The 13,312-nt window shown below is 44.9% G+C and overlaps 1 protein-coding gene across 3 annotated transcripts in view; it reads right to left on the bottom strand.

The window, feature by feature from the left end:
- Positions 1-5,218, bottom strand: part of RNF145 (ring finger protein 145) — a 58,450-nt gene extending 53,232 nt beyond the window's left edge. Inside the window, exon 1 of one of the 3 annotated variants that reach the window (XM_083422896.1) lies at positions 4,777-5,218. Coding sequence is in view for 1 of the 3 variants with exons in the window: in XM_083422895.1 (XP_083279021.1) it covers positions 3,765-3,773 (9 nt within the window). In the remaining 2 variants the exon portion in view is untranslated. Of the gene's footprint in view, positions 1-3,563; positions 3,693-3,764; positions 4,523-4,776 lie in introns of those variants that run through there. The other 2 variants (XM_083422895.1, XM_083422894.1) reach the window with 2 other exon arrangements.
- Between the last annotated feature and the right edge of the window lie 8,094 nt (positions 5,219-13,312).

Genomic DNA, 13,312 nt, shown 5'->3' with positions numbered 1-13,312 from the left:
GCAGCTCCATGAAAGGAGCTCTTGGGGCAGCTTCTCATGTGGTATTTGGAAGATGTCAGTGTGTATCTCCATGCCTTAAAAGGAGTGAAAGTTCCATATGAGAAAGGCAACACTCAGGTCTGCATCCACAGACATTTAGATCTGTCCTTGCAGATGTCTCGTAAATATACCTTCTCAAAAGAGTTGGCCCACACTTAACTTTAGTGGGCTCTCTGGCACTTTTATACGGTTTATCCTGCAAGCACAGGATAAATCAAATTAGTGGTACAATATTTCTAAAGCCTTTGTGGGGGGTATTGTTTTCGTTTGTTACTATGCTGTGTATTTGTGTGTGTGTGTTTTGTAAACTACTCTGTGATTTTCAGATGAAGGGTGGCATAGAAATTCAATCAATCAATCAATCAATCAATCAATCAGAGGCAGTTTGTTTTCCTTTTACCTCATCATTCTCCCACTCCCTTTCGTATCCTGTCTTATTAGACTGTGCACCTTCAGGCAGGGGCTGTCCTATCTTTTAATAACTGCGCAACACTTAAAAAAATTCAGGCACAATAACAACAACAACAATATGCCACCCATCTGACAGGGTTGCCCCAGACACTCTGGGCAACTTCCAACAATTTATAAAAACCACCGTAAAACATCCAACATTAAAAACTTCTCTGTACAGGGCTGCCTTCAGATGTCTTCTGAAAGTCTTTATTCAACAACCACCTCTGTGGGTGAGAGAAGGGGTGTGTGTGCCCCAAGATACCTATGTAACATATGTAGTGCAAGTACAGCAGATTCACAAAAGCAGTAAAACGTACCAGATAATAATACTGAAATAATACTAAACCAATACGCGGGTGGCGCTGTGGGTTAAACCAATACGCGGGTGGCGCTGTGGGTTAAAGCCTCAGTGCCTAGGGCTTGCCGATCGAAAGGTCGGCGGTTCGAATCCCCGCGGCGGGGTGCGCTCCCGCTGTTCGGTCCCAGCGCCTGCCAACCTAGCAGTTCGAAAGCACCCCTGGGTGCAATTAGATAAATAGGGACCGCTTACTAGCGGGAAGGTAAACGGCGTTTCCGTGTGCGGCTCTGACTCACCAGAGCAGCGATGTCACGCTGGCCACGTGACCCGGAAGTGTCTTCGGACAGCGCTGGCCCTTGGCCTCTTTGAGTGAGATGGGCGCACAACCCTAGAGTCTGTCAAGACTGGCCCGTATGGGCAGGGGTACCTTTACCTTTACCTTAATACTAAACCAAATCAAAGATACAAATCTGTGCTGTGCTTCCGGGTATCTAAAGCAGCTTTTCTCAGCCGGGTGCCTTCTACATGTTTTGAACTACAACTCCCATCAGCCTCAGTAAGTATGCAATGCTGTCTGGGGCAGAAGTGAGTTATAGTCCCAAACACCTGGTGGGCACCCAGTGGGAATCTCCAACATAAGCGTATATGTATTCATACATAGATGACTTCTAGGATATAAGTTTGAGAGATCTGTTTTTTTACAGACACTACAAAACTTGTACTGGATGTAAAAATTAATAAATGCCACAAAGTTCCAGTAGAAGAAGGTAAGGATGCCAAGTTCAGCCGGTGTACAATACAGTTCTGATCCTACAAAAACTGAAGTGGTAAACTACTTTGGGGCTTCTTGGTTTTGTTCAACCAACTTTTACTCAGAGTACAACCACTGAAATTAATGACCCTGCCTAACTTAGATCCCATTAATTTCAGTGGGTCTACTCTGAGGGAAAGCTGGCTGAATAAAATCCTATGCGAATCTGTACAAGCAGAACACAAAGCTATTCCACAGAATAAATAATCTGTTAAATTAAGTGTATTATTTGCATGAGAAAATCTCATGGAATTTCGGCGATTGTAAACACAGCACACGCTGAAGGACACCATCGTCAAACACTTTTACTACTCAAGACAAGTACACATTAAAGTTGTATTTGGTTCCACAGCTTTTAAAAAAAAAAATCACTGCAGTCAGGTATTTGGAATCAAACATTGTGTGATGGTATCATGCAGAGTACTGGTTGAAAAGAGCAGCTGGAATATAAAGCATCAATTGGGCTTCTAATAGTTTGAACTACCAATAGACAAGCTAAAAAGGGCAAAAGGCAATAATTCAATGGATTTTGTGCTGTGTTTACTTAAAGCAGACTATAAAGTAACACACCTTTTTGCAGCACTTGTCAGTTCTGCAACATATTGATTTATCTGCAGTTCTTAATTCCCACCCCCGGGACATGAGATATTAGGAGGGAACTGAAACCAGCGATTTGCATCACTTTCAAAAGGGGACAGGGGAAATCCCTCTCTTGTATACTTGACTGATTTCAATTCACTTCTGACATCAGTTTCTTCACTCACTTTATAAGTGTATACAGTCCTGTAAAGCAGACAGAAAGCTATGTTGAAAGATGTTCACATTTCTGCTAGAAGAAAACCTGATTGCTCTGAAAGACATTATGTCACGCATTAGTGTTAAAAAGCACACAGTTGCCTATTCCCTGCTGAGTTGCCAACTTTTTATCCAGCAAGGCCCCTGTGCATTTAACAGCTTTAAGACAAACAGAAATGTAGTAGGAGATTACTTTTCCTGTATTCCACAGAATATTTCTGAATATTATTTTTTACAAGCTATGCCACTGTTAGAAATACAGGAGCTTTGTTCAGGAAAGTGTTGGCAACCCTATTTCCAAATCACTTTGATGCAAATATGTTCCTAACAGTATAACTAGAAGCCTGTCAGAATGCCTACTCACTCAAGCATGCCATTGATCACAATTAAAGAAGCCAATTTTTATTTACCAAAGTTAAACCATCCTTTTCTTATTACAGCTTTCGTTAACAATGTGGTTTTAATTTAATCTGCAGCCCAATCCCAAACTGGACAAAAGCCCAAAATTATATAGAGAATTGCAATTTTACACTCCACAATAAGTAAAACCAAGAGGAGCTATGTACATCAGATCTGCAGTACAATGCCAGCATGTTAACTGTGTTAATTTACAATAATGTATGGAAAATTAATCTCTTTGCCTCTTCCACACGAAACAGTGAGCTTTAAACACATCTCTTAACAAAAATTGAAGCTGATCACGACCAGAAGAATCGCATAGCTTATAAACGAAATTATTTCCAGAAGTCTACATTAACGAGAGCAAAATCTGCATGTGATCATAACCAAAAGGTTAGCATACTAAGGTGTTGGGTTTTTTAAAAATATATAATGCGCAGGAGTGGAACCTGTTAAATTATCTTTAAAGTCACGTTTTTCTCCAGCCCAGCCTGTCTCCCTAGCACACACACTCCTTTCCTGTACTTGCCAGAGGACAAAGTAATACCTGACAGGGAGGCAGATTTCCAATAGCTACCCATCTGTCAAGGCAAACTCCCGCTCCAAAGAGAAAGATTATTATTATTTTTAAACCCAACACACACACACACACACACACACACACACTGCAAGCTTTAATTTAAGGTGCCTAAAAGAATCAGGTTGGGAGGGAGAGGTGCAGGGAGACTGCCCTGCTCACCAGACTGAGAAAAGGGAAATAATTCTTACATAAGCATTTGCTTTACAACTGGACCTCTTCAGACTCCCCCCTTCCTTCCTTCCTCCCTCTCTCTCTTTAATACCGAGTTTCACACACAAAATGGGACGGTTTTGCAGCAAAGCATGCCTCGCTGTAAAAAACAAAACAAAAACGCTCGCGACGACTGACCATAAACAACTAGCCATCGTCCATACTCCAATCCGACATACCTGGGGCATCCCATTGATCTCGACAGGCCTTTAATTCCTCGTAACCAGTTCCGGATCTAGGTGCTCGGGGCTAACTCGGTGGCAAGACCAGTAAGGTGAACAGACCGAAAGCGTTTAAGGAACCGGGAGCCGCAAGTGCCATTGCCAAACCTCAGCACCCAGGTCACCACCCTGGGTGAGGTTAGGATCCCACCGCAAGGAGCCGACGCACTCTTTGGAAAGCGAGTTCTCCCTAACCCCGCTGGCCCTTCCACTCCCCCGCACCTCGCTTTTTATTTCGATTCAGCACTTTCCATTAATCTACAACTTGCTGCGGAACCCCCCCCCCCCCGCACCCTCCCCTCCTGCGAGCTCAGCTGCGTCTGAACTCTAGTAACCCCTCCAAAGCTCGCTGCCAGACCCAAGCGGCAGCAAAAGCAGCCTCCAGACCTGCGCGCAGCAAGGAAAAAGGGGGCAGGGCGGGGAAAGGGGGGGGGGCTTCCCAGCATTGCTCTTGAAAGGGGGCGAGAGAGAGAGAGAGGCTGCAATAACTCAAAGGCACTGTGCAACTCTCCCATGAATTTGGCGACGTATCGTGGCAAATGGGGAGGGGGTGTTCGGAAGGCCTTTAAGAGGATCCAGGCAGGGAAGACCCCCCCCCCTTCTCAGTCACAGCCTCCCGGCCTTTTAAGCAGCCAAGCCAGGAGTTTGGGTGGGAAAGGGCCATAATAAGAAGGTGGGAGGGGATGGAGGAGGCCCTTGTGGGGAGGGAAGATCCTCAGGAAACGAGAGGCGGCGGGGGGGGGGGGGGTAAAAAGACGGGCAGATCTGGAGAAGAGGGAGGCGGTGTTGGCAACGTGGGCGAGGGTTTGGAAAGGATCGGGGGGAGGTCCAAGGAGGAGATCGGGGAGCGGGAGGGGATCCGGGAAGGGCCCCGAGGCTCCAGAGAAAGGGCCGTTAGGAAGGCTAGGGAGTGGGCATGCTGGGCGGGGGCGGGGTGGGGATGCAAGCGGTTCGGGCGCTTCTCCATCACCTGGGCTGTGCGATCCGCCTCCGCCCCAGCCGGGGGGCTTCGGATTGTTCCGCTCGCTTGTTCGCCCGCTCCTCCGCCTTCTCCTCCTCCGCCTCCTCCTGGCGGCTCCTACAGCAGCTGCCAAGGCTCCATGCCCGGCCTGCGTCGGCTCAGCGGCACCCGATCGGCCTCCACAGGCAGCATCGTCGTGGTCCTGGTCCGCCTGCCGGCGAGCGCCGCTGCCCCATTAGCAGGCGGCCATGGGGCCCTCCGCGGTGCTGCGCTCTGCGCCTGCAGCCAGCTCCCAGAGCAGCCCGTCCGTCCCCCTCCTCTAGCCCTTGCTGGCGGAGAGCGCATGCGCCCGCCCCGCCGAAACAAAAAGTCGCTGCTGCTGCTGCTGTCGCGGCCGGAGCGCTGCTCGGTTGGCGGGCGGGCGGGGGCAGGACGCGGCTGGCTCGCCCTCTCCTGGCCGCCTCTGCGCTTGCAGGTCCCTTTCCTCGCCCGCGGGGCCAGCCCAGCCGCTCCGCGCGGGAGCGGAGCCCAGCCAGCGCGACCGCAGGTGGCCTAGCTCGTCGCGAAACCCGGCGGAGAGAGAGAAGATTCCCTCGGGGTGATCCCGCTGCTTGGTTCTAGCTGCTCAGCAGGAAGCCCCGTTGTGTTCCGGGACGTCCAAGTATATATATAAAATCGAGGATTCATAACCCCAAGTATACAAATCTAATAAGAAATGATATTCCACGGCTTTTTTTAATGTGTTTGTGGGGGCGTTATTGTTTTGCTGCTTTTAACCGCAGTATTTTTTTACCTTGTATTTTTACCCTATGAACCGCCCTTGGTAATATAAATCTAATGAATAATAATCACTTAGGAATTTAGGATTGTGGCGAAATACTATAATTGCCTACCAGGAACTCACAATAAATTATAATTATTACTCCGCCTATCTGATTGGGTTGTCCCAGCCACTCTGGACGGCTTCCAGAATAATATAAAAACACAGTGAGACATCAAACATTAAAAAGTAAGCACTCTGCGTTCCAGGGGATGCTTTCTCTAGTTCAGGATCAGGTGTAGACCTCCTAAGTCTGTCCCAAGGTATACAGTAATAGGTTTTCTGGAAAAGAACACGGTCCTTCTATGGACAATAGCAAAACTTCCCTTAGGACCCCCCCCCCAGCCTGGCCTGACGCTGCATCAATAAATGAGATGAGCACAGCTGGGTAATGTCAAACCCACGCAGTTCACTCATCCAAGCCTCGGTAATGCAAACCAGATCGTTCTCTTTGCTGGTGATCCAGTCCTGAATGATCATGGTGGACTGCTCTGGCATTCAATAGCAGCACAAACCAGGGGGGGCTTGGTGGATAGTCTACCAGTATCTCTAGAAGAAGGAACAGAAATCAAACGATTTCTAACTACCCACGTGGTAGTTAGCATCTCCACCTGAACCCCCACCCACTGAAATTGAGGAAGCATCTTAGCAATTCCTAGCTACATGCCCAGCGAGACACATTTCAGCATTCAATATCCAAAGGCAGTTTTAAGGTGCTTGAGCTGGGCACTGTGCTGCAGGGACCACCACAACAATGCTGTAGAACAGAGCGCGAGAGGCGGTCACATAGGGCGCCACTGAAATTAGAGAGCCCCAATCCCACCACTGCGGTATCAACCTATACTGTACTTAAGAGCCACAGATATTAAACTAAGGCCCCCGTAATATGTGCATCCCACTATGTCAAGAGAGAAAAAGTCCATTTTAGCTCTCCTCCCCCGAATCTCACAATGGGGGAGCCCCACTTAATCAAACTTTCCCTCCGCCAGACTTGTCACCCATAGTGCTTAGTCTATAATCCCACAAGTAGGGGCACCCCTATGTCTTCCCCAAGTGGCAACCCCACCAAGTTGCAGAGCCTGTTTGTAGGTCCATCCAGACAATGTCCCACACTGCAATTGGCACAAATGCTCTCAAACCTACTGATTTGCATTTAAGGACATTTGAATTATCAGCAGCTCAGTTTTGACCTGTTTAGATCAGTTCCATCTGAGGATCTGAAGTCCAGTGCTCAAGTAGGTCCGTTTTGAACTAGCCATGGTGACTTCTTGAAAACAGCTAGTTTTGCAGTGTAATGCCTACTCGAAGGCATAGAAATGTGGGCAATGTCCTTCTGGAAAATAACTTTTGGCTCAAAATGATGTGCAAAGTGGGACTTTGTGGCAGCCATTCCAATGAGCTTCAGAGCAGAGGGAGAGAAGAGAAGCTGCTAGGCTGCTCCAGTGCTTCTGCCGACAGACCAGCTGCCTGTGGCTCCCCCTCAGTCTCCACCTGGCAGCAAGTTTTCCACCAGGCTACCTGAACTTACTCCATCCCAGCTGGTCCTTAACAGGTCTGTGGCCTTAAGATTTCTGAGCTTGGGTTCTTGCTCCTTCACATCCCTTTTTCCTGGTGCCTGCGTCATAACTTTTAGATGATAAGCTGGAGGGCAGGGATTGCCTAATTACTGGTTTTTGCAACCTCCTCTTGAAGTCTTTTTGGTTAAAGGCTGGGTTTTTTTTTCAATTAGAAAATGTTACTGGAGTCTCTTGTTTCCTGTTTAGTGGAAAGTTATTTGAGGATGTGGGTTTGAGCTCTCCCCCTCCCTTGCTGAATCAAATGCAAATCTGAATGCAAAGCAGATTTCGTCGCTATGTTTAATTTGTGGGGAGCACTTTAAAACCATACAAATGTGGTATATAAATGCTCAGTGATGCTACCACTGTTTCTATTATTATTATTATTATTACTATTATTATTATTATTATTATTTAATGTTTTAACATTTTAATTTTTGTTATATGAATAATATAACTAAATAAAGCATTACAAACATAGGAAACACAGAGGACAAAGAAAACATTCAAAAGCATAGATATGTACCTAAAATTAAAACACAAAAGGTCAAAAGTACAACGAAGCATTCCAGACCTCAAGAGATACTGTCTGTAACTGATATTGTAGATTGTTGCTGTTAATATATGTAAAATAAAGTTCGACCAAATTGCGCTTAAAAAGTTTCAATGCATTTCCACATCACTTTCCAACCATAGTCTGTTTTTTGGAAAAGTGGATTTTAAAATGTGCACACCTTAAGTGCACACCTCAAATCCTTACTACAAAATAGTGGCTGCCTGGAGGCACCTTTCATTCTTGTGCTATCTTTCCTCTGGAACTATTATAATGCTGTATTTATACTTTAAAAAAAAAATTACCAAAGATTTCTTGATTTACAAAAACACGTGCATTGTCTCTTTTTTCAAGTTGCATTTCCTACAGATCAGTTTCATTTGTTGTGAGACATTAGTGTACATACAATATTGCTTCTATTATTATCATTACTCTAACAAAGCAACAGGTTTAAGGCCAGCAGCGTAGTACTGGCACACACACTCTCTCTGTCTCTCTCTCTATATATATGTGTTGTGAGCTGCTTTGTGGATATGAACCTTCAAAACAAAGTAAAAAATAAGTATGTGCTCAGGTATATCTCTCACTGTCTTTTTTCACGTGTGCCTGTTATCTCCAAAAGAAGATACAGCGGTACCTTGGGTTACATATGCTTCAGGTTACAGACTCCGCTAACCCAGAAATAGTATCTTGGATTAAGAACTTTGCTTCAGGATGAGAACAGAAATCGCGCAGCGGCAGCAGGAGGCCCCATTACTTAAAGTGGTGCTTCAGGTTAAGAAGAGTTTCGGTTTAAGAACGGACCTCCGGAACGAATTAAGTACTTAACCCAAGGTACCACTGTACTGTAGATAGATCACAGAAATCGAGACTAAAACATATAGTTGCATTGCATACGTCCAGTGCACATGTTATGTTCTACACTTGGTAAGCACCCATTTGATAACGAGTGCCCTATCACATGGACAATATTTTCTACACTGCTGACAATGTGAACTTAAAAGAAGCAAACACAACTCATCTATTTTTCAGGTCAAGGGCCAGATCTCCACTTGGACCAGGGGCCACATGTCAGTAGTGGGCAGGGGCACCAGCAAAAGTGGGTGGAGCAACAGATATAAATACGATCTTTGCATGGTGGGTTACTTTCTCTTTATCCTCCATCTGGGCAAGCAAAGGGCAGGATCCGAGTTCAATAATACATTTCAGCCAGAGAAAAACACTTAAGGAGGGTGTGAAGCAGGGGACCAGTGAGGGGTGTGGTCTGGAGAGAGTTCTGAGGAAGGCCGGTGTTTCCATGAGGCCAGGCAAAGCAATTTGCCCCAGTAGCAGATCCGACCCTGCCATTGTACTGCTGCTAGCCCTAACCTGGCTTCAACTATGCCACAGCGCTCTTGCCTTTGCTGTTAACGCTGTGCCCTTGCTGCTGCATAGTTCTGGCAGCATGGGTGCATCTGTGGGTGAAGATGCAGTTGTGGTGGCGAGGCTGGCAGGCCGTTGGCAGAGGGGTGTTTCGCCTACAGCGGCAAAACATCCTAGGCTGCTCCTGATCCTCTCCTAAGAGAGGCTTGAAGAGGCACATGACTCTCAGGCCAGAGTGACTCCCCTGGTGCAGGAGATTACAATGAAGGGGAAAGTAGGAAATTCAAGCAAAGCTGTGCTCCTCTTCGACAGCAATGAAAAATTTTGAAAAATACATTGTTTTCCTTTGAAGGATATGATTTTTTCAAAAACCCTCCAGCATTGGAATGCGTGGCTCTCCTTTCTATTTGTTGCTGTTTAAAGGAGCGGACAGACTTCCCCTCCCAGAGCGAGAATAGACTTCCTGCAGTCAGATTCCTCCCCCACCCCCCAACCATTTGTGTTTGAACAGTTGTCATGCTGTAGCTGGAGGACGGAGTCCTAGTGCAAGGATAACTGCAGAGATGGAAGGCGATCAAGCCTAAATACACACACACACACACACACACACACACACTTCTTAAAGTCATATGCAGTTTCCTTGCATGGATGCGCCAGTATTGCACATGTCAGGCACCCTTTGTGCAGGCTTTAGGGCAAAGCACAGGCTTCAGATACATGAACATGTGAGCAAATTGCACTAACAAATATCCACAGCCAGCCAGGAGGATCAGGCTAATCTGAGGCCATGCACGTTCACAAATATCAATGATTTCCTCAAAACAAAGTTAATACGAACGCCTTGATTTTTAGAGGAATGTGGGGGAGGGGAATGCTGAATTCTCCCACACCTGTGGCTCAAGGTTGGGGAATATTAATTTCCTTGCTTGCCAAATCTGGAGAGATTATTTGTAATAACAGGGCTTTTTCTTAATGTGACTTAAGGCTCATTCACACTTTCGCTTGACCTGTATTTTGAACATACTGTGTATCAATTAATTCCTCTGGATCTGAGAAATTGTTCCTCTGTGGCTGTGCCTTGCAAAAATCAGATCTTACCTGCTGAATCAGATCTTATCAGGTGCACGGAAAATTTAAAAAAGATACTTTGATTCCTGGGTGTCTACAGCTGCAGAACAATAACAGCTCTCAGACTCCGGGGAATTAATTGGTGTGCATTCTGATTCTTTAAAAAAATGGGGCAAGTGAAAGTGTGAATGAGCCCTTCCACCCACCCACCCACAAGGCTTTGATAACAGAAGCGTGACCAGCTAGCTACTTCTCATGCATTCTGTATTCATGATGTATTAGTATTTGTATGATTTTCCAAGTGCTATAACAAATCATCTTCTCATATTTGGCAAGAAGGCAAATTAATATTTCCCAACCTGAAACTTGTCAGGATTCCTTTCTGGAAAAGGTTTTTGTTTAGAAATGCGGAAATCTTTCAAAAGGGAAACCAGGCACACAGATTTGCAGCCGTGTATCATTTGAGAAGAATCATTTATTTGTCAAACATTTCAAAGGCCTCCTGCAATTTTAATTTGTTGCTGCCATGATGTTTGCAGCTATAATTTACCCCATTATTAACAGAGCTTTTTATAAATTAGATTTCTCAACTTTTCAGCATACGATAAAAGAAAAGAATCACTCCTTCTCAGAAACAAAAGCTCTGTTGATTTCTGAAGAATAAAAGCTTGCAGTATGCAGAGGAATCTCATTAAAAGTTTCCAAAGATTTCCTCAGAACTGAGAGATAATGTGGAGGTCTGATGACAGTGCCTGGACAAAAGCCATCACCTTAAATTAGTCAGAAAGGAAATTCCTTTGAGGGCATCTGAAAGAGGCAGAGAAAAATGTCATGGAAGAAAATGCACCATTGTAACTGTTATCATTGGAGAGAAAGTTTGAACTCTCCTTTCAGTTATTAAAATATGGTATATTTACGCAGTGTAGAGAGCCCTTCATGGTATGAACTAGGTACTTAAAAACAAAGGGAATAGGATATGAAGGACTAATTTAAGCTATTAAATTAGTTTCCAAGGGTGAAACATCAGAAGTGTAAAACATCATTTACTCTGTGGATAGAACACCAGAAGTGCCTTGCTGGATTGGACCAGAGGCGTATCTAGCACAGCATCTTGTTCCAACAATGGTCAGATACCTCTGAGAAGCCCTCAAGCATGGCATGTGCAAAACAGCCACACTCATGATCCCCAGCAGTGGTAATTAAAGGCACATTGCCTTTGATACTTGAAGCAGTACATAGTCATCATGCAAGTGTTAACAAACAAGTTTGAACTCCATGGGGAATTTCCTATCTACCCTGGTGTTTGAATCATCAGACATGGCAAATACTTAGAACTTCTCTGGACTAGAAAAGCCTTCTCCTTTCTGACTCAGTTGCTTTTGTAAAGCTGAATCCTACTCTAGCAGAAAGTATTTTTTTAAAAAATCTATATAGTGAGATTTCTGCACTTTAACTGCTCAATCGCAGGTACAGACTAGCATTTGTGTGTCTTCTTTTCCATTTGCTGCATTTTCTTTTAATTGTTAGAACAGTTTTTCACAGAGGAAAATACACATACAGGCAATCATTATTATTCATTTGATGGTATTGGCTTATTTATCGTTTAATGCCAGAAAAGGCTCCTAAGCGGCATATGAAGTATAAATACCCATAACACAAGTATTAACATATAAACATTCATAATTAAAATATACAATAAAACTACCCTAATACAAAACATAGGCTAAATCTAAACTTGCTGCTGGGGTTCTGCAGAGGATAGTGGAGCAACAGCTGCATTTGTAGCCATCTCTGCGATGGATGGTGTGGATGTGTGGGTTGGAAGGAGGACGGTCAGGCCCAATCCCTGTGCCATCTCCAGGGTGGTTCAGGGATTGGGTCTGGATCAGGCCTGATGCTGGCTGGTGATGGCTATGACATCAGGTTGGGATCTGGAGCAACTCAGCTTAGCCCTGCCCCTTCCTCATCCTGGGAACACAAATTGCTCAAGGATCATCTTCTAGTCAAGCATCCTGTTTACATCAGTGGCTGGCCAAATGCCTCTGGAAGCTCACCAGCAGAGCGACGGCCAGTCCCTGTTGTTTACATTCAGCTCTGATACTGGGCAGCACACTGCCTCTGGACAGGGAGATTCCATTCAGCACATCAGCTACTGTTGGAACTGTCTGTCAATTTGTCAAAGGTAATGGCCATCCCTGCAATCTGGAGTAAATCAGGGGAGGGGAATAGCTTCATTATTAGCATAGTTATGAGGTAATCATATACAATGCCAAAGTAATGCATTGTATATAACATTTTATAAACACATTGCAGTGTAGGTGCAATTTGTCAGTGTACAGCTCTCATCACCAACAGGTTTTTACAAAAACAACAGCCTTACCTTGCCAAACACGTTTCCCCCAGCCACATAAAATATGAAATGTACATGGACACGACATGCATTTTTCATGCTTAAGGGAAGGGCAGAAGTTTACGATGTACTTAAATTCCCTCAGAATTCTCTCTTTTCTTTTCATCTCTTCCAACACAAGATTCCTAAGGAAAGTGAACCTTTTAGCTTAGGCATGGGGAACTTGCAGCCCTTTGGATATTGTAGGGCTTCAGCTCCCATTAGTCCCAGAAAAGCATGGCTAATGATCAGGGATGATGGGAGTTGTAGTCCAACATCACCTGGTGGGCTACTAGTTTCCCATCCATGCTTACACTGCTGAATCCATGTACAGCTCACATTATATACAGGTCTGGATAGTCCCTTGTGGTCCTGTATTAAGTAAAACCAAGGAAACACATATTTAAGATGTGGTGATGAAAATGACATCTACCCAAGAAGAGAAAGGGGGGAAATATAGCCTTTTACCTTTCAGTTGCATTTAAAGTGTTGAATTGATAAGGGTAGTATCCAATGATGTTTGTTTACAGACAGATAATACAGTGCTGACATCTACAAAGCACTAGCACAACCAGTGTTAAACACATCTGTATTGCCTGTAATGGCTGTGCTGGGGGGGGGGGGGCAGGCTGCAGAAAAGGAGAGGCATTGCTGAAAATAGCCTCCCTTCCCATTCTACTGATGAATCCCTTCTGTCAGCAGAGAGACAGATTTGGACACCTCCCAAGGTGCAGAGGGCAAGCAGTAGCAATTTAAACAGTGATCTAAAACTTTAATCCGTCATAACTGGAAGAACA

The sequence above is a fragment of the Podarcis tiliguerta genome (assembly GCF_965153285.1).
Source record: "Podarcis tiliguerta genome assembly, chromosome: 2".
Lineage (NCBI taxonomy): Eukaryota > Metazoa > Chordata > Lepidosauria > Squamata > Lacertidae > Podarcis > Podarcis tiliguerta.
The sequence above is the reverse complement of the archived record's forward strand: the minus strand, read 5'-3'. Positions and strand labels throughout refer to the sequence as shown.